This window comes from Bufo bufo, chromosome 1, assembly GCF_905171765.1.
Source record: "Bufo bufo chromosome 1, aBufBuf1.1, whole genome shotgun sequence".
NCBI classification, from domain to species: Eukaryota; Metazoa; Chordata; class Amphibia; order Anura; family Bufonidae; genus Bufo; species Bufo bufo.
In genome coordinates, this window is record NC_053389.1 from 843,274,229 (window position 1) to 843,299,927 (window position 25,699).

At 46.9% G+C, this 25,699-nt stretch overlaps 4 protein-coding genes across 4 annotated transcripts in view; 2 read left to right on the plus strand and 2 right to left on the minus strand.

Annotated features, from left to right (window-relative positions):
- The window catches only part of LOC120990679, a 44,756-nt gene extending 29,580 nt beyond the window's left edge, over positions 1–15,176 (plus strand). The window contains exon 3 of the mRNA XM_040419589.1: positions 14,739–15,176. Within this exon, the coding sequence (XP_040275523.1) occupies positions 14,739–15,053 (315 nt within the window). The 3' untranslated portion in view covers positions 15,054–15,176. The remainder of the gene's footprint in view (positions 1–14,738) is intronic.
- A 2,948-nt stretch (positions 15,177–18,124) lies between these two features.
- Positions 18,125–18,517, minus strand: LOC120990690 (histone H2A type 1-like). Its single transcript, XM_040419600.1, has one exon. It carries the CDS (start codon positions 18,515–18,517, stop codon positions 18,125–18,127), a length of 393 nt encoding a protein of 130 aa, XP_040275534.1.
- A 3,925-nt stretch (positions 18,518–22,442) lies between these two features.
- LOC120987295 (histone H4) lies at positions 22,443–22,754 on the plus strand. The gene has a single exon (XM_040415873.1). It carries the CDS (start codon positions 22,443–22,445, stop codon positions 22,752–22,754), a length of 312 nt encoding a protein of 103 aa, XP_040271807.1.
- A 672-nt stretch (positions 22,755–23,426) lies between these two features.
- Positions 23,427–23,807, minus strand: LOC120990701 (histone H2B 1.1). The gene has a single exon (XM_040419609.1). The coding sequence runs from the start codon at positions 23,805–23,807 to the stop codon at positions 23,427–23,429; it is 381 nt and encodes a 126-aa protein (XP_040275543.1).
- Between the last annotated feature and the right edge of the window lie 1,892 nt (positions 23,808–25,699).

The window sequence follows — 25,699 nt, forward strand, 5'->3', positions numbered from 1 at the left end:
CCGTGTCTCAGTTATTCCCACTGTCATAGCTATCATCCAGCCGTGTCTCAGTTATTCCCACTGTCATAGCTATCATCCAGCCATGTCTCAGTTATTCCCACTATGTCATAGTTCTCCTCACACATCACTAATTCCAGTTCCCCGGTTTATTAGTCAGGCTTCTGGCATTAGTATACATACATTTGAGAGGTTTATGTATATTTTTTACCCTACACCTTTCCTTCTGAATTGTTCTAGTCCCTCCTTCCATTCCTCCCCCATTCTTATTACCTTGCCCCCGGTCTCTATCTGCACTATCTTCCCCTCCTATAACGTAATTACCCTCCCCCCCAGTCCCTAGTTTAAACACTCCTCCAACCTTCTAGCCATCTTTCTCCCCAGCACAGCTGCCCCTTCCCCATTGAGGTGCAGCCCGTCCCTACGATAGAGCATGTTGCCGATAGAAAAATCGGCCCAGTTCTCCAGGAACCCAAACCCCTCCATCCTACACCAGTTCTTGAGCCACTTGTTAATCTCCCTAATCTCCCATTGCCTTTCTTGTGTGGCTCGTGGTACAGGCAGTATTTCGGAAAATACTACCTTAGAGGTCCTTGCCCTCAGCTTTTGACCTAAATCCCTGAAATCATTTTTAAGGACTCTCCACCTACCTCTAACTTTGTCATTGGTTCCGATATGGACCATGACCGCTGGATCGTCTCCAGCCCCTCCCAGTAATCTGTCAACCCGATCCGCGATGTGTCGAACTCTAGCGCCAGGAAGACAGCACACTGTTCGGCGATCACGGTCTTTGTGACAGATTTCCCTATCTGTTCCCCTAATAATGGAGTCTCCCACTACCAGCACCTGTCTGGCCTGCCCTGCTCTCCTGGTTCCCTGCTTACTGGAGCTGACATCCCCCTGACTGGCAGAGGAAGTGTCTGGCTGCAGCAGTGCCGTCCCCGGACTGACATCCCCCTCATCTGCCAAACGTGCAAACTTGTTGGGGTGTGTCAGATCAGGGCTAGCCTCCCTGGCACTCTTCCCTCTACCCCGCTTTCTAACTTTTACCCAGCTAGCTACCTCACTTTCCTCAGCCTCCTCTCTGTCACCCTCCCCCTCATCTACCCCAAAGAGTGCTTGCTCGGTGAGAAGCAAACTCTTTTGCAAATTATCAATGCCTCTCAGTGTTGCAACTTGCCCATTTAGAGACTCGATCTGCGATTCCAAACGGGTAATTTGCTCACATCTAGAACAAAGATATACACCCTCGAACGGCTGTTCCAGGACTGCATACATCATGCAAGATGTGCACTGGACTGCGTTGTAAATTGTGCAACACATGCTAAATGGGGATTACAACAGTAAAAAAGTAAAACAGTATAAATTATTTAGATTTAGACCCTCTCTGCTGTAGTTGAAGGACCACGTAAAATTAAGCCAACAACACACAAGGAAATTATATCCAACCTTAGTTTCCAAACTCCTTTTCTTAAACTCCTTATTTTTTAACTCCACTTAATAAGAAGCCACTTAGTAGAGCAAGCCTCAGAAAGAGCAGGCTCTGAAGAGTATAAGTGGCTCAATTTATAGCACCTGGTTGCCCCAGGCACTCGCCTTAATTAAGCAGAGAGAAAAAAAAAAAAAAAAAAACGATTTTAAATGCAAGTACAAAAATACAAACACTTAACTTTCAATGATCTGTGCTGCAATCCACACTCAGCCACCTGCAATCACTCCCACAAAACCACACACAGCTCTAGAACGCCTTATTTTTTAACTCCACTTAATAAGAAGCCACTTAGTAGAGCAAGCCTCAGAAAGAGCAGGCTCTGAAGAGTATAAGTGGCTCAATTTATAGCACCTGGTTGCCCCAGGCACTCGCCTTAATTAAGCAGAGAAAAAAAAAAAAAAAAAAACGATTTTAAATGCAAGTACAAAAATACAAACACTTAACTTTCAATGATCTGTGCTGCAATCCACACTCAGCCACCTGCAATCACTCCCACAAAACCACACACAGCTCTAGAACGCCTTATTTTTTAACTCCACTTAATAAGAAGCCACTTAGTAGAGCAAGCCTCAGAAAGAGCAGGCTCTGAAGAGTATAAGTGGCTCAATTTATAGCACCTGGTTGCCCCAGGCACTCGCCTTAATTAAGCAGAGAGAAAAAAAAAAAAAAAAAACGATTTTAAATGCAAGTACAAAAATACAAACACTTAACTTTCAATGATCTCTGCTGCAATCCACACTCAGCCACCTGCAATCACTCCCACAAAACCACACACAGCTCTAGAACTCCTTATTTTTTAACTCCACTTAATAAGAAGCCACTTAGTAGAGCAAGCCTCAGAAAGAGCAGGCTCTGAAGAGTATAAGTGGCTCAATTTATAGCACCTGGTTGCCCCAGGCACTCGCCTTAATTAAGCAGAGAAAAAAAAAAAAAAAAACGATTTTAAATGCAAGTACAAAAATACAAACACTTAACTTTCAATGATCTCTGCTGCAATCCACACTCAGCCACCTGCAATCACTCCCACAAAACCACACACAGCTCTAGAACGCCTTATTTTTTAACTCCACTTAATAAGAAGCCACTTAGTAGAGCAAGCCTCAGAAAGAGCAGGCTCTGAAGAGTATAAGTGGCTCAATTTATAGCACCTGGTTGCCCCAGGCACTCGCCTTAATTAAGCAGAGAAAAAAAAAAAAAAAAAACGATTTTAAATGCAAGTACAAAAATACAAACACTTAACTTTCAATGATCTGTGCTGCAATCCACACTCAGCCACCTGCAATCACTCCCACAAAACCACACACAGCTCTAGAACGCCTTATTTTTTAACTCCACTTAATAAGAAGCCACTTAGTAGAGCAAGCCTCAGAAAGAGCAGGCTCTGAAGAGTATAAGTGGCTCAATTTATAGCACCTGGTTGCCCCAGGCACTCGCCTTAATTAAGCAGAGAAAAAAAAAAAAAAAAAACGATTTTAAATGCAAGTACAAAAATACAAACACTTAACTTTCAATGATCTGTGCTGCAATCCACACTCAGCCACCTGCAATCACTCCCACAAAACCACACACAGCTCTAGAACGCCTTATTTTTTAACTCCACTTAATAAGAAGCCACTTAGTAGAGCAAGCCTCAGAAAGAGCAGGCTCTGAAGAGTATAAGTGGCTCAATTTATAGCACCTGGTTGCCCCAGGCACTCGCCTTAATTAAGCAGAGAAAAAAAAAAAAAAAAAACGATTTTAAATGCAAGTACAAAAATACAAACACTTAACTTTCAATGATCTCTGCTGCAATCCACACTCAGCCACCTGCAATCACTCCCACAAAACCACACACAGCTCTAGAACGCCTTATTTTTTAACTCCACTTAATAAGAAGCCACTTAGTAGAGCAAGCCTCAGAAAGAGCAGGCTCTGAAGAGTATAAGTGGCTCAATTTATAGCACCTGGTTGCCCCAGGCACTCGCCTTAATTAAGCAGAGAAAAAAAAAAAAAAAAAAAAAACGATTTTAAATGCAAGTACAAAAATACAAACACTTAACTTTCAATGATCTCTGCTGCAATCCACACTCAGCCACCTGCAATCACTCCCACAAAACCACACACAGCTCTAGAACGCCTTATTTTTTAACTCCACTTAATAAGAAGCCACTTAGTAGAGCAAGCCTCAGAAAGAGCAGGCTCTGAAGAGTATAAGTGGCTCAATTTATAGCACCTGGTTGCCCCAGGCACTCGCCTTAATTAAGCAGAGAAAAAAAAAAAAAAAAAACGATTTTAAATGCAAGTACAAAAATACAAACACTTAACTTTCAATGATCTGTGCTGCAATCCACACTCAGCCACCTGCAATCACTCCCACAAAACCACACACAGCTCTAGAACGCCTTATTTTTTAACTCCACTTAATAAGAAGCCACTTAGTAGAGCAAGCCTCAGAAAGAGCAGGCTCTGAAGAGTATAAGTGGCTCAATTTATAGCACCTGGTTGCCCCAGGCACTCGCCTTAATTAAGCAGAGAAAAAAAAAAAAAAAAAAACGATTTTAAATGCAAGTACAAAAATACAAACACTTAACTTTCAATGATTAACTTCTTAGGAAATAAATCAAAGGCCTAGCAGGCTGATTACAGTGGCACATCATATCCACTTGGCTCCGCTGGCAAGTACCGTCTGTAGTATTCTTCTACAGGAGGATGTGCCCACATAACAGTGTCAGGGGGCAGCTGTAGGGTAAAGGGGCCCCTAATAGGTATTGGCCCCATAGGCCTAGGGGTGAACCCTCTGGTGGACCGTGCCGGCCCTGGCATGATCACTGCAGGGTGTGACGTGCTTGGCACCGCCGCCGCAAGCGGTCCGGTGCTCTGGGTGCAGCAATTTACGGCAATCGCGGGTCCGGTCTGGGGCACTGACGGAGCGGTGGCAACAGAAGGCGGTCGGCGGGTGGTGACAGGCACCCTTACCTCATCCTTCCTCGGCGGCGTCTGGATCCTGGCGGTGTATGTCTTGCGTAGCTCCCGCAACTTCTCCTCCAGCCGGACGATCTGCTCACCGATGCTCTCTGTGTCGGAGTCGCTGTCCTCTGCTGGCGCCGCCGGCGCAGGTACAGTCACAGATGACGCGGACTCGGCCTCTTCAGGTACTGGCGACGCGTCTGGTCTCCGTCCCATCCGGATATTTTGAAAGGTAGCACTAAGTCCTTTTAACTGCTCCAGCTCCGATATTGTCTTCTCCCGACGAGGCAGCTCGGGGGAAGGGTAGGGACTCACCCATTTTTCCAACACGGTTGGCTGCCAGAAGACATTCGGCCCAATGAAGGAGCTCCGCTCCTGAAAGGCGTGATGGGCCGGCTCTGGAGAGCGTTCCGGTTCTCGCTCGCAGCCAGAGTAGTCTTCTCCTTCTTCTGCCTCCCAATCCTCAGGTCCTCGCTTGGGACGGGTCACAGCAGTCGCATAGGGGCCTCGCAGGCTCTCGGCAGGGGTGTACTCCACTTCCTCTCCCTCGCGGAGGCTGTGCTGGTACGAAGGGAGGTAGTCTCTCTTGACAGACCTTCGATTCACATAGAGGTCTCTGCCAGTCAGATAGTCTTGAATAAACCCGTAGCCACGGGATTTGTCAAACGACAGCACCACTCCCTTTCTCCTTTCCAGGCGGGGTTGGGTGTGTGTATGCTTCTCATGTATGGTCTTGGTCAATTCTTCATACACGATCTTAGTCTTGGTATTCCGCTTGATAGCGGCCTCTCGAATCTCCGCCATCAGGGAAGACCATTTGAACGATGGCTGGAAAAAGTCCCTCCACGAGCCATAGTAGGGCTCGGGTTCTTTCTCCCTGGTGCGGCAGGCGGGTTGCTCCGGTCCCGGAGCGTAGGCCGGTGGAGCCTCTTCTGGCTCTACACCGGTGTCAGTCATCTTTTCAATTACAGGTGCGGACGCTGCAGCAACACTCTGCTCACAATCCAACATGCTCGATCCTACTGAGGAGAGCGATAGGGTCGCGTCAATTAGAGTAGCCAGCTCCTCCCACTGCACTGGGGAGCCGCCCCCCAGGTATTCCAGTATATGGAGGGCGGTGTCCAGGCTGGCAGACATGCAAATGTCCAGATAAGCCGTGGCGCCTGCCCTTGACCTTCTTCCCGCTTTTTCCTCAGAAAGGCGCCAACTTTTCCCGCCTTTTCGGGATGAAGGTGACGCAGCAGTAAATTCAGCAAGCTCAGCGGCCATCTTTAGGTACAAACGCTGTCTGTTCACTGACAGCAAGCAGGAATGTTTAAAGTCCACAAAACCACACTCCAATGCGGCGATTTTCTTCCTCTGGGTAGCGCAACCCTGCACAGCGCTTTTTAGAGGTTTTTGGAACACTTTGGGTACGATTTTAAGTCCACAAAGTCCACTTGAATAAAACAGGAAAATTGTCACTTTGGTCACAGGGCAACGGTATAAGGCACAAAGTTCACGCTTCTTGCACTAGAAAGCGTGCGTATCCTGTTCGTGACGCCAAAAGAGAAGTGCAGTGTACTCAAGTTGTGCGTAGTAGGTGTTTCTGAGTGTAGTAGTGCAATATACACTAACCTGGTACAGCTGACTCTCTGCAAGGGCAGGTATAGGTAGGAATAGTTCGTGACGCCAGTGCCAAGTAAACGGTGGCACGCCGTTTGCGGATGCAGGAATAATTTGAGGAAACGTGGTGTTAAAACAGAACTTCAACTTTAGTAGTTTGCAGGCAGAGACAATATTGGAAACACAGTTCCTCAGCATACAGTCGATTTTGCAATTCGGTCGATGCAGGCAATTCAGTACAGCAGGGTAATTACAGAGTGTTGAACACAGGACTTGCAGCAAAGGAGCTTGCACTCTAACTCTGTCTGATCCTGGAATGTAGCAATTCTTCACCAAGGCCCATTAACCTAAGTCTGGCTTTATATCCTTGATTATGGCTTAAATAAGTACCTCCTCTGTTTCTCTCAGTACCTCTGGCTCCTCTGATCTTTGCCTCAGTCTCTCCCAGCTTCTGAATGGTTCCTCAGGCTCTTAGGCTAAGATGTTCCTGCTTCTGCATATGGGTATTCAGGAGGGAATCTTCTCCTGAACAGCAGGCTTCAGGCCTGGACTTGTCTCAGACATTGTCTAATCTCCAACTGTAGCTTACAGACACTAGACTCCGTCTGCCTTGCACTTCCCTGACTGGCCTTATATAAACTAGGGCTCCCTAGCTCCCTCTATGGACTAGAAGTTGTAATTACACCCCTAGCAGGCCTGTGCATGCAAGTTTCAGTGACAGGGAAATACACACATTACATTACATTTTATAAAACTGACATACAACAACTCCCCAATATTAAGGAGGGACGACAGCACACCAAGTGACCTTTGGTAGTAACGGGTATTACAACTCCCGTATACTACACATGTCCTTCCAACACCGAGGATTGCAGGGCGCTTCAGTTTCCTCCTGTTGCTTCCTCCTCCTACTCCGCTTCCTCATCCTCTACCGGCTCCTCATCCGGTCAGCATAACCCCTTCACCACCAACTTCAGCACAGCCAGGGGGAAACGACAGCAGGCAGTGTTATAACGTATCTGTTTGGGGGACAGGCCCCACACCGCGCAGGAGCTGTGGACGGGCTTTGAACAACAGACCGACGAGTGGTTTGTGCCGGTCAGCCTCAAGCCCAGCCTGGTGGTGTGCGATAATGGGCGAAATCTCGTATCAACTCTGGGACTAGCCGGTTTGACGCACATCCCTTGCCTGGCGCATGCGCTGAATTTGGTGGTGCAGAGATTACTTAAACATTACCCTGATATGTCAGATCTGCTGCATAAAGTGCGGGGCGTCTGTTCGCGCTTCCGGCGTTCACACCCTTCTGCTGCTCGCCTGTCAGCGCTGCAGCGTAACTTCGGCCTTCCCGCTCACCGCCTCATATGCGACGTGCCCACCAGGTGGAACTCCACCTTGCACATGCTGGACAGACTGTGCGAGCAGCAGCAGGCCATAGTGGAGTTTCAGCTGCAGCACGCACGGGTGAGTCGCTCTGCGGAACAGCACCACTTCACCACCAATGACTGAGCCTCCATGCGAGACCTGTGTTCCTCATTGCGCTGTTTCGAGTACTCCACCAACATGGCCAGTGCCAATAACGCCGTTCTCAGCGTTACTATCCCACTTCTATGTCTCGTATGAAAAAACGCTGCAGGCGATGATGGAAGAGGATGTGGCACAGGAGGAGGAGGAAGAGGGATCATTTCATAGGGCTTCCTGCTAGTCATTCCCAAGTGGCTCCGAGGGTGGGTTCCTGCACCCACAAACCCAAGGTACACAATTGTCCAGCCAGGGCACAGTTCTGGAGGATGAGGAGGTGGAGGATGAGGAGATGGAGGAGGAGGAACCATGTTCACAGCAGGGTGGCACCCAGACCAGCTCATGGCCATCACTGGTGCGTGGCTGGGGGGATACAGAGGACACAGACGATACACCTCCCACAGAGGACAGCTTGTCGTTGCCTCTGGGCAGCCTGGCACACATGAGCGATTACATGCTGCAGTGTCTCCGCAACGACCGCCGAGTTGCCCACATTCTAACTTGTGCTGATTCCTGGGTGGCCACGCTGCTGGATCCCCGTTACAAGGACAACGTACCGTCCTTAATTCCCTCACTGGAGCGTGATCGTAAGATGCGCGAGTACAAGCGCACGCTGGCCGGCCGAACTCGAACATCCAGGTGTCCGCTCAACTCTATTTGTCACTAAACATTTTGGAAGGAAAGGCGAGTTCTCTCAGGGGTATCTGTGCCCCCCGCCGCACCGAGCACCCGCTCTGGCCGGGCAGGAAAGCATGTCCATGGAAAACTCGCCCAGTTGGGGCCACACATCAAGTTTGCATGCCCAGAAGTCCAGGAGATCTTGGATCATGGGTTACAGGGTGCAGTCCAAGTATGTCACCGCCTGCTGGTTCAGGTTCTGCTGGATGTCCTGCTGCTGGAGCTGGGTGGTTTCTTCAGAGGGCGGCTGAAGAAAGCTGCTCATTATAGACGGAAGTTGATGCATATGATGCTGGTGATGCTTCTATCCCCACCATCCCCCCCACACACACAACAGCCCCCCCAGTAAGACCTTAATGAGGACCGCCTGGTAATATGGAGGCTGTACTATAGTGTGAAGGCTGAAATCTGTAGGCTGTTATATAATGTGGAGGCTGTAATATCATGTGGAGATTGGTAATATGGAGGCTGTAATGTAATGTGGAGGCTGTAATATAATATGGAGGCTTTAATATAATATGGAGGCTATAATGTAATGTGAAGGTTATAATATAATATGGAGGCTGTAATATAATGTGGAGGCTGTAATATAATGTGAAGGCTGTAATATAATGTGGAGGCTGTAATATAATATGAAGGCTGTAATATAATATGGAGGCTGTAATTTAATGTGGAGGCTGTAATATCATGTGGAGACTGGTAATATGGAGGCTGTAATTTAATGTGGAGGCTGTAATTTAATGTGGAGCCTGGTAATATGAAGGCTGTAATATAATGTGGAGCCTGGTAATATGGAGGCTGTAATGTAATGTGGAGCCTAGTAATATGGAGGCTGTAATATAATGTGGAAGCTGTAATATAATATGGAGGTTGTAATTTAATGTGGAGGCTGTAATATAATGTGGAGCCTGGTAGTATGGAGGCTGTAATAAAATGTGGAGCCTGGTAATATGGAGGCTGTAATATAAGGTGGAGCCTGGTAATATGGAGGCTGTAATATAATGTGGAAGCTGTAATATAATATGAAGGCTATAATGTAAAGTGGAGGCTGTAATATAATGTGGAGGCTATAAAATAATATGAAGGATATAATGTAATGTAGAGGCTGTAATATAATATGGAGGCTATAATGTAATGTGGAGGCTGTAATATAATGTGGAGCCTGGTAATAAGGAGGCTGTAATATAATGTGGAGCCTGGCAATATGGAGGCTGTAATATAATGTGGAGCCTGGTAATATGGAGGCTGTAATATAATGTGGAGCCTGGTAATATGGAGGCTGTAATATAATGTGGAAGCTGTAATATAATATGGAGGCTATAATGTAAAGTGGAGGCTGTAATATAATGTGGAGGCTATAAAATAATATGAAGGCTATAATGTAATATGGAGGCTGTAATATAATAAGGAGGCTATAATGTAATGTGGAGGCTGTAATATAATATGGAGGCTATAATGTATTGTGGAGGCTTTAATATAATATGGAGGCCGTAATGTAATGTGGAGGGTGTAATATAACGTGTAGGCTGTAATATAATATGGTGGGTATAATGTAATGTGGAGGATATAATGTAATTTGGAGGCTGTAATATAATGTGGAAGCAGTAATATAATATGCAGGCTGTAATGTGGAGGCTGTAATATAACGTGTAGGCTGTAATATAATATGGAGGCTATAATGTAACATGGAGGCTATAATGTAATGTGGAGGCTGTAATATAATTTGGAGGCTGTAATGTAATGTGAAGGCTGTAATATAATATGGAGGCTATAATGTAATGTGGAGCCTGGTAATAGGGAGGCTGTAATATCTTGTGAAGCCTGGTAATATGGAGGCTGTAATATCATGTGGAGGCTGTAATATCATGTGGAGCCTGATAATATGGAGGCTGTAATATGTTGTGGAGGCTGTAATAATGTGGAGGCTGGTAATGCGAAGGCTTTAATATATTGTGGGGCCTGGTAATATGGAGTCTGTAATAATATGTGGAGGCTGTAATATATTATGAAGGCTGTAATATAATATTGAGGCTGTAATTATAATGTGGAGGCTGTAATGTGAAGGCTGTTATATAATGTGGACGCTTGTAATGTAATGTGGAGGTTGTAATATAATGTGGAGGCCGGTAATATGGAGGCTGTTATATCATTTGGAGTCTGTAAGATGAATGCTGTAATATCATGTGGAGGCTGGTAATATGGACGCTGTAATATTATGTGGAGGCTGTAATATAGTATGAAGTCTGTAATATCATGTGGAGGCTATAATGTAATGTGGAGGCTGTAAATAAGGAGGCTGTAATATAATGTTGAGGTTAATAATATAATATAGAGGCGTTAATATAATGCAGAGGATATAATGTAATTTACAGGCTGGTAATATGGAGGCTGTCAATTAATGTGGAGGCTGTGATGTAAGGGTTAGGGTTGGTTTCTTCAGAGGGCGGCTGAAGAAAGCTGCTCATTATAGACGGAAGTTGATGCATATGATGCTGGTGATGCTTCTATCCCCCCCATCCCCCCCACACACACAACAGCCCCCCCAGTAAGACCTTAATGAGGACCGCCTGGTAATATGGAGGCTGTACTATAGTGTGAAGGCTGAAATCTGTAGGCTGTAATATAATGTGGAGGCTGTAATATCATGTGGAGATTGGTAATATGGAGGCTGTAATGTAATGTGGAGGCTGTAATATAATATGGAGGCTGTAATATAATATGGAGGCTATAATGTAATGTGAAGGCTATAATATAATATGGAGGCTGTAATATAATGTGGAGGCTGTAATATAATGTGAAGGCTGTAATATAATGTGGAGGCTGTAATATAATATGAAGGCTGTAATATAATATGGAGGCTGTAATTTAATGTGGAGGCTGTAATATCATGTGGAGACTGGTAATATGGAGGCTGTAATTTAATGTGGAGGCTGTAATTTAATGTGGAGCCTGGTAATATGAAGGCTGTAATATAATGTGGAGCCTGGTAATATGGAGGCTGTAATGTAATGTGGAGCCTAGTAATATGGAGGCTGTAATATAATGTGGAAGCTGTAATATAATATGGAGGTTGTAATTTAATGTGGAGGCTGTAATATAATGTGGAGCCTGGTAGTATGGAGGCTGTAATAAAATGTGGAGCCTGGTAATATGGAGGCTGTAATATAAGGTGGAGCCTGGTAATATGGAGGCTGTAATATAATGTGGAAGCTGTAATATAATATGAAGGCTATAATGTAAAGTGGAGGCTGTAATATAATGTGGAGGCTATAAAATAATATGAAGGATATAATGTAATGTAGAGGCTGTAATATAATATGGAGGCTATAATGTAATGTGGAGGCTGTAATATAATGTGGAGCCTGGTAATAAGGAGGCTGTAATATAATGTGGAGCCTGGCAATATGGAGGCTGTAATATAATGTGGAGCCTGGTAATATGGAGGCTGTAATATAATGTGGAGCCTGGTAATATGGAGGCTGTAATATAATGTGGAAGCTGTAATATAATATGGAGGCTATAATGTAAAGTGGAGGCTGTAATATAATGTGGAGGCTATAAAATAATATGAAGGCTATAATGTAATATGGAGGCTGTAATATAATAAGGAGGCTATAATGTAATGTGGAGGCTGTAATATAATATGGAGGCTATAATGTAATGTGGAGGCTTTAATATAATATGGAGGCCGTAATGTAATGTGGAGGGTGTAATATAACGTGTAGGCTGTAATATAATATGGTGGGTATAATATAATGTGGAAGCAGTAATATAATATGCAGGCTGTAATGTGGAGGCTGTAATATAACGTGTAGGCTGTAATATAATATGGAGGCTATAATGTAACATGGAGGCTATAATGTAATGTGGAGGCTGTAATATAATTTGGAGGCTGTAATGTAATGTGAAGGCTGTAATATAATATAGAGGCTATAATGTAATGTGGAGCCCGGTAATAGGGAGGCTGTAATATCTTGTGAAGCCTGGTAATATGGAGGCTGTAATATCATGTGGAGGCTGTAATATCATGTGGAGCCTGATAATATGGAGGCTGTAATATGTTGTGGAGGCTGTAATAATGTGGAGGCTGGAAATGTGAAGGCTTTAATATATTGTGGGGCCTGGTAATATGGAGTCTGTAATAATATGTGGAGGCTGTAATATATTATGAAGGCTGTAATATAATATTGAGGCTGTAATTATAATGTGGAGGCTGTAATGTGAAGGCTGTTATATAATGTGGACGCTTGTAATGTAATGTGGAGGTTGTAATATAATGTGGAGGCCGGTAATATGGAGGCTGTTATATCATTTGGAGTCTGTAAGATGAATGCTGTAATATCATGTGGAGGCTGGTAATATGGACGCTGTAATATTATGTGGAGGCTGTAATATAGTATGAAGTCTGTAATATGTGGAGGCTATAATGTAATGTGGAGGCTGTAAATAAGGAGGCTGTAATATAATGTTGAGGTTAATAATATAATATAGAGGCGTTAATATAATGCAGAGGATATAATGTAATTTACAGGCTGGTAATATGGAGGCTGTCAATTAATGTGGAGGCTGTGATGTAATGTGGAGGCTGAAAATATGGAGGCTGTAACATAATTTTTAAGCTGTGAAGTAGATGTGATGTAGAAGTCGGTAATACAGAGGCTGTAATATAATGTGGAGGCCAGTAATGTAATATAATATGGAGACTGTAATGTGGAGGCCGGTAATATGGAAGCTGTAATATAATGTGTAGGCCAGTAATGAAATATAGAGGCTGTAATGTAATGTGGAAGCTGGTAGTATGGAGGCTTTAATGTAATGTAGAGGCTAGTTATAGCCTCTACTAGAGGCTAGTTATAGTTATGTTTAGGCTGTGATGTAATGTAGAGGACGGTAATATGGAGTCTGCAATATAATGTGGAGGCTGTGATGTAATGTGGAGGCTGTAATATAATTTGGAGTCTGTAATGTAATGCAGAGGCTGGTAATATTAAGGGTGTGATGTAATGTGGAGGCTGGTAGTATGGAGGCGGTAATATAATGTAATGTGGAGGATGGTAGTATGGAGGCTGTCATATAATGTGGAGGCTGTGATGTAATGTTTAGGCCGTGATGTAATGTAGAGGCCGGTAATATGGAGTCTGTAATATAATGTGTAGGCCGGTAATTTAACATGGAGACTGTAATGTAGAGGCCATTAATACGGAGGCTGTAATATAACATGGAGGCTGGTAATATTTAGGCTGTAAAATAATGTGAAGGGTATAATCTAATGTAGAGGCTGTAATATGTTGTTGAGGTTGATAATATAATATGGAGGCTGGTAATATGGAGGCTGTAATATAATTTGAGGGCTGTAATGTAATGCAGAAGCTGGAAATATGAAGGCTGTAATATAATGTAGAGGTTGTGATGTAATGTGGAGGCTGTTAGTATGGAGGCTGTAATGTAATGTTTAGGATGTGATGTAATGTAGAGGACGGTAATATGGAGTCTGTAATATAATGTGGAGGCTGGTAATGTAACACGGAGACTGTAATGTAGAGGATGGTAATACGGAGGCTGTAATATAATGTGGAGGCTATAATGTAACATGGAGGCTGTAATGTAATGTGGAGGCTGGTAATTTTTATGCTGTAATATAATGTGGAGGCTATAATGTAATGTAGAGGCTGTAATATGTTGTTGAGGTTGATAATATAATATGGAGGCTGTGATGTAATGTGGAGGCCATTAATATGGAGGCTGTAATATAATGTAGATGCTGTAAATATGGAGACTGTAATATAATGTTGAGGATGATAATATAGAGGCTGTGATGTAATGTGGAGACTATAATGTAATGTGGAGGATTTAAATGTGGAGGCTGTAATATAATGTTGAGGTTGATAATATAATATGGAGGCTGTAATATATTGTGGAAGCTGTAATATAATATAGAGGCTGTAATGTAATATGGAGGCTGGAATATCATGTGGAGGCTGGAATATAATGTGGAACCTGTAATATTATATGTAGGCTGTAATGTAATGTGGAGGCTGTGATATTATGTGGAGCCTGGTAATGTAATGTGGAGGCTGTAATGTAATGTAGAGGCTGGTAGTATGGAGGCTGTAATGTTATGTAGAGGCTGGTAATATGGAGGCTGTATTAGAAACATAGATGTAATATGGAGGCTGTAATATAAGGTGGAGGCTATAATGCAGAGGCTGTAATAGAATGTGGAGGCTGGTAGTATGGAGGCTGTAATATAATGTTGAGGTTGATAATATAATATAGAGACTTTATTTTAATGTGAAGGATATGATGTAATTTACAGGCTGGTAATATGGAGGCTGGAAAATGAAAACCACCAGCACTTCTGAGCTCAGCCAATCAGAGCTGGAGGGCGGGGCCTGGAGTTCAGGAACAGCCCCGCCCCCAGTTCTCTTTCAGGTCCGCCCATGCTCCATATAAAGGAGGGCTCTGGGCTGAGCAGTCACTGCTCTCTGCTCCTCACACCTAGAAGATGTCTGGTCGCGGTAAAGGAGGGAAAGGGCTCGGGAAAGGCGGTGCCAAGCGGCACAGGAAGGTGCTCCGTGATAACATCCAGGGCATCACCAAGCCTGCCATCCGCCGCCTAGCTCGCAGGGGAGGCGTCAAGCGCATCTCCGGCCTCATCTATGAGGAGACTCGCGGGGTGCTGAAAGTCTTCCTGGAGAACGTCATCCGGGACGCCGTCACCTACACCGAGCACGCCAAGAGGAAGACCGTCACCGCCATGGACGTGGTCTACGCGCTCAAGCGCCAGGGCCGCACTCTCTACGGCTTTGGGGGTTAATGCTGCCGCCTCCGTCCTCACAGCACAAAGGCTCTTCTCAGAGCCGCCCACATCTTCCCGGGGAGGAGCTACGATTCCTTCTGCGCTCCGCCACTGAGGGGTTAACACCGCCCGCACATCAGGGGACGGAGATCAGCGGCGCCCTGGTGCTCAGTACAGCCGGAGGTCTACATTACAGAAACCCCCCAATAATCTGTGTAAATCCTGAGCCCCGGGTGTTCTCCACCGCAGGAGGGGCAGGGCTCGCATCCAATCATTCAGCTGAGCCGGGGGGCGGGGCTAACATCTCTCTTCAGTCTATCAGGGCCTCGCTGCTCGGCTGATAACCGCCCCTCACTGCGCCCCGCCCCCTGCTGGTAGTGATGTCGCCGCTGAGTGTACTGTGCGTGCAGGGGGGTCGTGCGCTCTATCCCTGGACACCAGCGCAGCGATGGAGCCGCTCTTCTCCGCACAGTGAATACGGGACTGTTCTCACGAGGCTGAAGTTGGTTTCTTATTCGTCCAGTTTCTTATTCACTGAAGCTGGTTTCTTATTCGTCCAGTTTCTTATTCACTGAAGCTGGTTTCTTATTCGGCAGTTTCTTATACATTACTATGACAAATAAACTTTTTTTTTCTCTTATTCCTCTGCAGTAAATCTGTTTTTTTCTACATAAATGTTAAATATTATTTGTGAACAATCAGATTAATAAAAAAAATCTAGATTATTTGTGTTTTTACTAAAAAAAAACGATAGTGAAAAATGGATGAAAAAAATATGCATTTTGAATAAGTAACTGAGGAATTTAAGGGGTTAAACGCCGTTGGGCCACTGATCTAAGGGTGGAAATATAAAGAGTAAGGGCCCCTCCATAATACCCAACTGTACCCAGCCTGGCCCAAACTGTGGATTGGCAAGAAAACAGGTGCCAACCTTGCCAACTATATACATTTTCAGCATTTTGAATAAGTAACTGGTAATTTTAAGGGGTTAAACGCTGTTGGGCCACTGATCTAAGGGTGGAAATACAAAGAGTAAGGACCCCTCCATAATACCCAACTGTATCCAGCCTGGCCCAAACTGTGGATTGGCAAGAAAACAGGTGCCAACCTTGCCAACTATATACATTTTCAGCATTTTGAATAAGTAACTGAGGAATATAAGGGGTTAAACGCTGTTGGGCCACTAATCTAAGGGTATAAATATATAGAGTAAGGAAACCTCCATAACACCCAACTGTACTATCCTGGCCCAACAGCGTTTAACCCCTTATATTCCTCAGTTACTTATTCAAAATGCTGAAAATGTATATAGTTGGCAAGGTTGGCACCTGTTTTCTTGCCAATCCACAGTTTGGGCCAGGCTGGATACAGTTGGGTATTATGGAGGGGTCCTTACTCTTTATATTTACACCCTTAGATCAGTGGCCCAACAGCGTTTAACCCCTTAAATTCCTCAGGTACTTATTCAAAATGCATATTTTTTCATCCATTTTTCACTATCGTTTTTTTTTAGTAAAAACACAAATAATCTAGATTTTTTTTATTAATCTGATTGTTCACAAATAATATTTAACATTTATGTAGAAAAAAACAGATTTACTGCAGAGGAATAAGAGAAAAAAAAGTTTATTTGTCATAGTAATGTATAAGAAACTGGACGAATAAGAAACCAACTTCAGCCTCGTACTGTTCTCCCCTTCTCCGGTAGGACGGTCGTGGGGGGCGGGAGAAGGCGGCCACTGACGGGTTAATACTGAGCAGGCTATGGGGGCGGGGCTATAGAACTAGAACCATGGCTTTTGAAATTCCCGCTCAATTACCGTCCGGTAAGAATTCAGCGGCCGTGGAGAAGCTCTGCTGAATGAATGTAAATGAGCCCCGCCCCTCCTGCTGCTCCGCCCCCCGCTCCTGCTGTTCCGCCCCCTCTCTTCTCAGAGCCCCCACCTTCTCTAGGACGGAGCTGCCGCATTGTGTGAATACATGGAAGCCTCATTATTCCCTCATTATAGACCACTGATCGGGAGGATGAGGGGAGTAGTGATCGTATACTCGGGAGGATGAGGGGAGTAGTGATCGGCCAGAGAGAAGGATGGGGGAGTAGGGATTGGACAGTGAGGAGGATGGGGGGAGTAGTGATCGTATACTCGGGAGAATGAGGGGAGTAGTGATCGGCAAAAGAGAAGGATGGGGGAGTAGTGATCAGACAGTGAGGAGAATGAGGGGAGTAGTGATCAGACAGTGAGGAGGATGGGGGAGTAGTGATCAGACAGTGAGGAGGATGGGGGAGTAGTGATCACAGTGAGGAGGATGGGGGTGTAGTGATCAGACAGTGAGGAGGATGGGGGAGTAGTGATCAGACAGTGAGGAGGATGGGGGAGTAGTGATCAGACAGTGAGGAGGATGGGGGAGTAGTGATCAGACAGTGAGGAGGATGAGGGGAGTAGTGATCAGACAGTGAGGAGGATGGGGGAGTAGTGATCAGACAGTGAGGAGGATGGGGGAGTAGTGATCAGTGAGGAGGATGGGGGAGTAGTGATCAGACAGTGAGGAGGATGGGGGGGGGAGGAGAAGTAGTGATCAGATACTGAGGAGGCTGGGGGGAGGAATGATCGGCCAGAGAGCAGTTGGGCAATGAGGAGAATGAGTGAAGTAGTTATATGGTACTGAGGATGATGGGGGGAGTAGTGGTCAGCCAGTGAGGAGAATGAGGGCAGTAGTGATCTGCTGATGGATGGATGTGAGCCCCGCCGTGCGCTCTATCCCCGGACACCAGCGCAGAGAAGGGGGCGGAGCTATAGGACAAGTGCTTTGCAGTGATTGGCTGATCTCTGGCTTTTGAAATTCCCGCTCAATTACAGTCCGGTCAGAATCCAGCGGCCGTGGAGGAGCAGTCCATTACACACAGGAGACGAACCCTCCACAGCAGCAATGTCTGCCCGTACTCGCAGCAGGTCAGGAGCGGTAAGTGCCCCTGTGTGACGCCCCCTCCAGAGCGGAGATCAGCGGCATCGCCAGCTCAGTCGTACAGACCATGTGGGGGGCTCTTAGAAGAGCCTTTGGTTCCGGGGGGCACAGCAGCAGAGCCGGGCTCACTTGCTCTTGGCCGACTTGGTGCTCTCGGTCTTCTTGGGCAGCAACACGGCCTGGATGTTGGGCAGGACGCCTCCCTGGGCGATGGTGACGCCGCCCAGCAGCTTGTTGAGCTCCTCGTCGTTGCGCACGGCCAGCTGCAGGTGGCGGGGGATGATGCGGGTCTTCTTGTTGTCGCGGGCGGCATTGCCGGCCAGCTCCAGGATCTCGGCGGTGAGATACTCGAGCACAGCGGCCAAGTAGACGGGAGCGCCGGCGCCCACCCTCTGGGCGTAGTTGCCCTTGCGGAGGAGCCTGTGCACTCGGCCGACCGGGAACTGGAGCCCTGCCCGGGAGGAGCGGGTCTTGGCCTTAGCCCGGACTTTGCCTCCTTGTTTGCCGCGTCCAGACATCGTTCTTTACAGCAGAGCAAAAAAACAGCAAGGAAGACTCTGATGTGTGTGATCCGGAGGAGCCGCCTCCTGCCGCCTTTATAGGCTTCTGCTCCGCCCCCAGCGCCGCTCATTAGGTGGATTAGAAGCCCAAGACTCGTGGAGAAGCCAATGAGCGGCGCTGGGCGTGGCTTATGACGCGGGTTCAGGTCACATGACCGGCTCCTCCTGTAGATCAGCAGCTCATTTGCAGTTGGGGACTATAGGCGGGAAATTCAAATGAGCGACGAGATCCTGAGCTCTCCCAGCCAATAGGAGCAGAGCTCTGGACCCCCTCAGCCGTTATGTGCCCGTAGGAGCGGAGCCTCGTCCTCCCGCCCTGCACTGAGCAGCCGCACAGCTCGCTGATCCGCAGCCATTCATAGCGGGAGCAGAGCTCAGCTGAAGTGTATAAGGGGAGCAGTGATCTGCCAGAGAGGAGGATGAGGGGAGTAGTGATCTGCCAGAGAGGAGGATGAGGGGAGTAGTGATCGGGCACTAAGTATGAGGGAAGTAGTTATATGCTATTGAGGATGATGAGGGGAGTAGTGATTGGGCAATAAGGAGAATGAGGGAAGTAGTTATATGGTATTGAGGATGATTAGGGGAGTAGTGGTCAGCCAGTGAGGAGAATGAGGGAAGTAGTGATCTGCTATTAATGAGGGGAGTGGTGATTGGGCACTGGGGAGGATAAGGGGAGTAGTGGTAATATAATGTGTAGGCTGTAATATAATATTGAGGCTATAATGTAATGTGCAAGCTGTAAATATGAAGGCTGTGATATAATGTTGAGGGTGATAATATAGAGGCTTTAATATAATGCAGAGGATATAATGTAATTTACAGGCTGGTAATGTGGAGGCTGAAAATATGGAGGCTGTAACATAATGTTTAAGCTGTGATGTAATGTAGAGGCTGGTAATACGGAGGCTGTAATATAATGTGCAGGCCGGTAATGTAATATAGAGGCTGTAATGTAATGCAGAGGCTGGTAATATGAAGGCTGTAATATAATGTGGAGGCTGGTAGTATGGAGGCTGTCATATAATGTGGAGGCTGTGATGTAATCTTGATGCTAAAAATATGGAGGCTGTAACATAATGTTTAGGCTGTGATGTAATGTAGAGGACGGTAATATGGAGTCTGTAATATAATGTGGAGGCTGTAATGTAATGCAGAGGCTGGTAATATGAAGGCTGCAATATAATGTAGAGGCTGTAATGTAGAGTCTGTAATATGTAGAGGCTGTGATGTAATGTGGAGGCTGAAAATATGGAGGTTGTAACATAATGTTTATGCTGTGATGTAATGTAGATGACGGTAATATGGAGTCTTCAATATAATATGGAGGCTATAATGTAATGTAGAGGCTGAAAATATGAAGGCTGTAATATAATGTTGATTGATAATACAAAATGGAGGCTGTAATGTAATACGGAGGCTGTCAATTAATATGGAGGCTGTAACATAATGATTAAACTGTGATGTAATGTATAGGCCGCTAATATGGAGGCTGTAATATAATGTGGAGGCCGTAAATGTAATATGGAGACTGTAATGTAGAGGCCGGTACTACGGAGGCTGTAATATAATGTGGATGCCGGAAATGTAATATGGAGACTGTAATGTAGAGGCCGGTAATACAGAGGCTGTAATATAATGTCCAGGCCAATAATGTAATATAGAGGCTGTAATATAATTTTGAGCCTGTAATGTAATGTAATGCAGAGGCTGGTAATATGAAGGCTGTTATATAATGTGGAGGCTGGTAGTATGGAGGCTGTAATGTAGAGGCTAGTAATATGGAGGCTGTAATATAATGTGGAAGCTGTAATATTATATGTAGGCTGTAATATAATGTGGAGGCTGGTAATGTGGAGGCTGTAATGTAGAGGCTGGTAGAATGGAGGCTGTAATGTAGAGGCTGGTAGAATGGAGGCTGTAATGTAGAGGCTGGTAGAATGGAGGCTGTAATGTAGAGGCTGGTAATATGGAGGCTGTAATATAATATGGAGGAAGATAATGTAATATGGAGGCTGTGATGTAATATGGAGGCTGTAACATAATGTTTAAGCTGAGATGTGATGTAGAGGTCAGTAATACAGAGGCTGTAATATAATGTGGAGGCCAGTAATGTAATATAATATGGAGACTGTAATGTAATGTGTAGGCCAGTAATGAAATATAGAGGCTGTAATGTAATGTGGAAGCTGGTAGTATGGAGGCTGTAATGTACTGTAGAGGCTAGTTATATGGAGGCTGTGATGTAATCTGGAGGCTGAATATATGGAGGCTGTAACATAATGTTTAGGCTGTGATGTAATGTAGAGGACGGTTATATGGAGGCTGTAATGTAATGTGGAGGCTGTAATGTAATGTGGAGGCTGTAATGTAATGTGGAGGCTGTAATATAATTTGGAGTCTGTAATGTAATGCAGAGGCTGGTAATATTAAGGCTGTGATGTAATGTGGAGGCTGGTAGTATGGAGGCTATAATGTAATGTGGAGGCTGGTAGTATGGAGGCTGTCATATAATGTGGAGGCTGTGATGTAATGTAGAGGCCGGTAATATGGAGTCAGTAATATAATGTTGAGGCCGGTAATTTAACATGGAGACTTTAATGTAGAGGCCGTTAATACGGAGGCTGTAATATAACATGGAGGCTGGTAATATTTAGGCTGTAAAATAATGTGGAGGCTATAATCTAATGTAGAGGCTGTAATATGTTGTTGAGGTTGATAATATAATATGGAGGCTGTAATATAATGTGAGGGCTGTAATGTAATGCAGAGGCTGGTAATATGAAGGCTGTAATATAATGTAGAGGCTGTTAGTATGGAGGCTGTAATGTTTAGGATGTGATGTAATGTAGAGGACGGTAATATGGAGTCTGTAATATAATGTGGAGGCTGGTAATGTAGCATAGTGACTGTAATGTAGAGGATGGTAATACGGAGGCTGTAATATAATGTGGAGGCCGGTAATGTAACATGGAGGCTGGTAATTTTTAGGCTGTAATATAATGTGGAGGCTATAATGTAATGTAGAGGCTGTAATATGTTGTTGAGGTTGATAATATAATATGGAGGCTGTGATGTAATGTGGAGGCCATTAATATGGAGGCTGTAATATAATGTAGATGCTGTAAATATGGAGGCTCTAATATAATGTTGAGGATGATAATATAGAGGCTGTGATGTAATGTGGAGACTATAATGTAATGTGGAGGCTTTAAATATGGAGGCTGTAATATAATGTTGAGGTTGATAATATAATATGGAGGCTGTAATATATTGTGGAAGCTGTAATATAATATGGAGGCTGTAATATCATGTGGAGGCTGGAATATAATGTGGAAGCTGTAATATTATATGTAGGCTGTGATATTATGTGGAGCCTGGTAATGTGGAGGCTGTAATGTAATGTAGAGGCTGGTAATATGGAGGCTGTAATATAATGTGGAGGAAGATAATGTAATATGGAGGCTGTAATATAAGGTGGAGGCTATAATGTAATGCAGAGGCTGTAATAGAATGTGGAGGAAGATAATGTAATATGGAGGCTGTAATAGAAACATAGATGTAAGGTGGAGGCTATAATGCAGAGGCTGTAATAGAATGTGGAGGCTGGTAGTATGGAGGCTGTAATAGAATGTGGAGGTTGATAATATAATATAGAGACTTTATTTTAATGCGAAGGATATGATGTAATTTACAGGCTGGTAATATGGAGGCTGGAAAATGAAAACCACCAGCACTTCTGAGCTCAGCCAATCAGAGCTGGAGGGCGGCGCCTGGAGTTCAGGAACAGCCCCGCCCCCAGTTCTCTTTCAGGTCCGCCCATGCTCCATATAAAGGAGGGCTCTGGGCTGAGCAGTCACTGCTCTCTGCTCCTCACACCTAGAAGATGTCTGGTCGCGGTAAAGGAGGGAAAGGGCTCGGGAAAGGCGGCGCCAAGCGGCACAGGAAGGTGCTCCGTGATAACATCCAGGGCATCACCAAGCCTGCCATCCGCCGCCTAGCTCGCAGGGGAGGCGTCAAGCGCATCTCCGGCCTCATCTATGAGGAGACTCGCGGGGTGCTGAAAGTCTTCCTGGAGAACGTCATCCGGGACGCCGTCACCTACACCGAGCACGCCAAGAGGAAGACCGTCACCGCCATGGACGTGGTCTACGCGCTCAAGCGCCAGGGCCGCACTCTCTACGGCTTCGGGGGTTAATGCTGCCGCCTCCGTCCTCACAGCACAAAGGCTCTTCTCAGAGCCGCCCACATCTTCCCGGGGAGGAGCTACTATTCCACTGAGGGGTTAACACCGCCCGCACGTCAGGAGATCAGCGGCGCCCTGTGCTCAGTACAGCCGGAGGTCTACATTACAGAAACCCCCCAATAATCTGTAAATCCTGAGCCCCGGGTGTTCTCCACCGCAGCTACGAGACGAGCTGTGCTCGGAGACTGAGGGGTTAATCCGTCCCGCCAATGAGCGGCGCTGGTACAGGTCACATGACCGGCTCCGCCTGTAAATCAGCAGCTCAACTATAGGCGAGAAATTCAAATGAGCGACGAGATGCTGAGCTCTCCCAGCCAATAGCAGAGCTCTGGACCCCGCAGCCGTTATGTGCCCGTAGGAGCCTCGTCCTCCTGCACTGAGCGGCCGCACAGCCTCTCTCCAGGGAGCGCCACACTGAGGAGGATGATGGGAGTAGTGATCGGGCATGGAGGAGGAGGAGGAGGGGAGCTTGTAGTGTAACTTCCGCTAGCGTTACCGCATCTCATCTAGCTGACAGGGAGGAAAACCGCAGCCACTGTGAGAACGGGGAGACCCGGGAGCAGCTCCGCTGGAGACAGGGTGGGGGCTCTGAGAAGAGCCTTTGGGTCCGGAGATCAGCGGCGCTCACTTGGCGCTGGTGTACTTGGTGACGGCCTTGGTGCCCTCGGAGACGGCGTGCTTGGCCAGCTCTCCGGGCAGCAGCAGGCGCACGGCGGTCTGGATCTCCCGGGAGGTGATGGTGGAGCGCTTGTTGTAGTGAGCCAGGCGGGAGGCTTCCCCTGCGATGCGCTCGAAGATGTCGTTGACGAAGGAGTTCATGATGCCCATGGCCTTGGAGGAGATGCCGGTGTCGGGGTGGACCTGCTTCAGCACCTTGTAGACGTAGATGGCATAGCTCTCCTTCCTGCTCTTCCTCCGCTTCTTGCCGTCCTTCTTCTGAACCTTGGTGACGGCTTTCTTGGAGCCCTTCTTGGGCGCTGGGGCGGACTTGGCTGGCTCGGGCATTCTGACGGAAGACAAAATCTCGTCTGTTCTCCTCCTGCCACCGCGGCGGTATTTATACACGGGCCATGCAAATGAGCTGCTGCTGACTGCGCGCCGATCTACTGGAGGAGAGGGTCACGTGGTGTCTCCACTTCTCCCAATTGGCAGCCTCACATCCATCCAGCTGAGCCGGGGGCGGAGCAAATAGAGGGGCGGGGCTCACATACATCCATTCAGCAGAGCCGGGGGCGGAGCAACAGGAGAGGCGTGGCTCACATCCATCCATTCAGCAGAGCCGGGGGACGGAGCAGCAAGAAGGGAGGGGCTCACATCCATTCAAAGAGCTGAGTCGGAGGGCGGAGCAGCAGGAGGGGCTGGGCTCATAGCCATCCATTCTGCTAAACCGGGGGGCGGAGCAGAACTCACATCCATCCATTCAGATGAGCCGGGGGGGGAGCAGCAGGAGGGGCAGGGCTCGCATCCAATCATTCAGCTGAGCCGGGGGGCGGGGCTAACATCTCTCTTCAGTCTATCAGGGCCTCGCTGCTCGGCTGATAACCGCCCCTCACTGCGCGCCGCCCCCTGCTGGTAGTGATGCCGCCGCTGAGTGTACTGTGCGTGCAGGGGGGTCGTGCGCTCTATCCCTGGACACCAGCGCTGCAATGGAGCCGCTCTTCTCCCCTTCTCCGGTAGGACGGTCGTGGGGAGCGGGAGAAGGCGGCCACTGACGGGTTAATACTGAGCAGGCTATGGGGGCGGAGCTACAGAACAAGTACGTTACAGTGATTGGCTGATCTCTGGCTTTTGAAATTCCCGCTCAATTCCCGTTCAGCGGCCGTGGAGGAGCAGTCCATTACACACAGGGGACGAACCCTCTACAGCAGCAATGTCTGCCCGTTCTCGCAGCATGTCAGGAGCGGTAAGTGCCCCTGTGTGTAATGGACTGCTCCTCCACGGCCGCTGAATTCTGACCGGACTGTAATTGAGCGGGAATTTCAAAAGCCAGAGATCAGCCAATCACTGTAAAGCACTTGTTCTATAGCTCCGCCCCCTTCTCCCTGCGCTGGTGTCCGGGGATAGAGCGCACGGCGGGGCTCACATCCATCCATCAGCAGATCACTACTGCCCTCATTCTCCTCACTGGCTGACCACTACTCCCCTAATCATCCTCAGTACCATATAACTACTTCACTCATTCTCCTCAGTGTCTGATCACTACTCCCCTCATCCTCCTCACTGTCTGATCACTACTCCCCTCATTCTCCTCACTGTCTGATCACTACTCCCCCCCATCCTTCTCTTTGGCCGATCACTACTCCCCTCATCCTCCCGAGTATACGATCACTACTCCCCTCATCCTCCCGATCAGTGGTCTATAATGAGGGAATAATCCGCCTCGGACATGAGGCTTCCATGTATTCACACAATGCGGCAGCTCCGTCCTAGAGAAGGTGGGGGCTCTGAGAAGAGCAGGAGATGGGGGGGGGGGGGAGAGAGAGCAGGAGGGGAGGGGCTCACGAGCAAATAACGGCTGCGGGGTCCAGAGCTCTGCTATTGGCTGGGAGAGCTCAGGATCTCGTCGCTCATTTGAATTTCCCGCCTATAGTTGAGCTGCTGATTTACTGGAGGAGCCGGTCATGTGACCTGTACCAGCGCCGCTCATTGGCGGGACGGATTAACCCCTCAGTCTCCGAGCACAGCTCGTCTCGTAGCTGCGGTGGAGAACACCCGGGCCTCGGGATTTATACAGATTATTGGGGGGTTTCTGTAATGTAGACCTCCGGCTGTACTGAGCACAGGGCGCCGCTGATCTCCTGATGTGCGGGCGGTGTTAACCCCTCAGTGGAATTGTAGCTCCTCCCCAGGAAGATGTGGGCGGCTCTGAGAAGAGCCTTTGTGCTGTGAGGACGGAG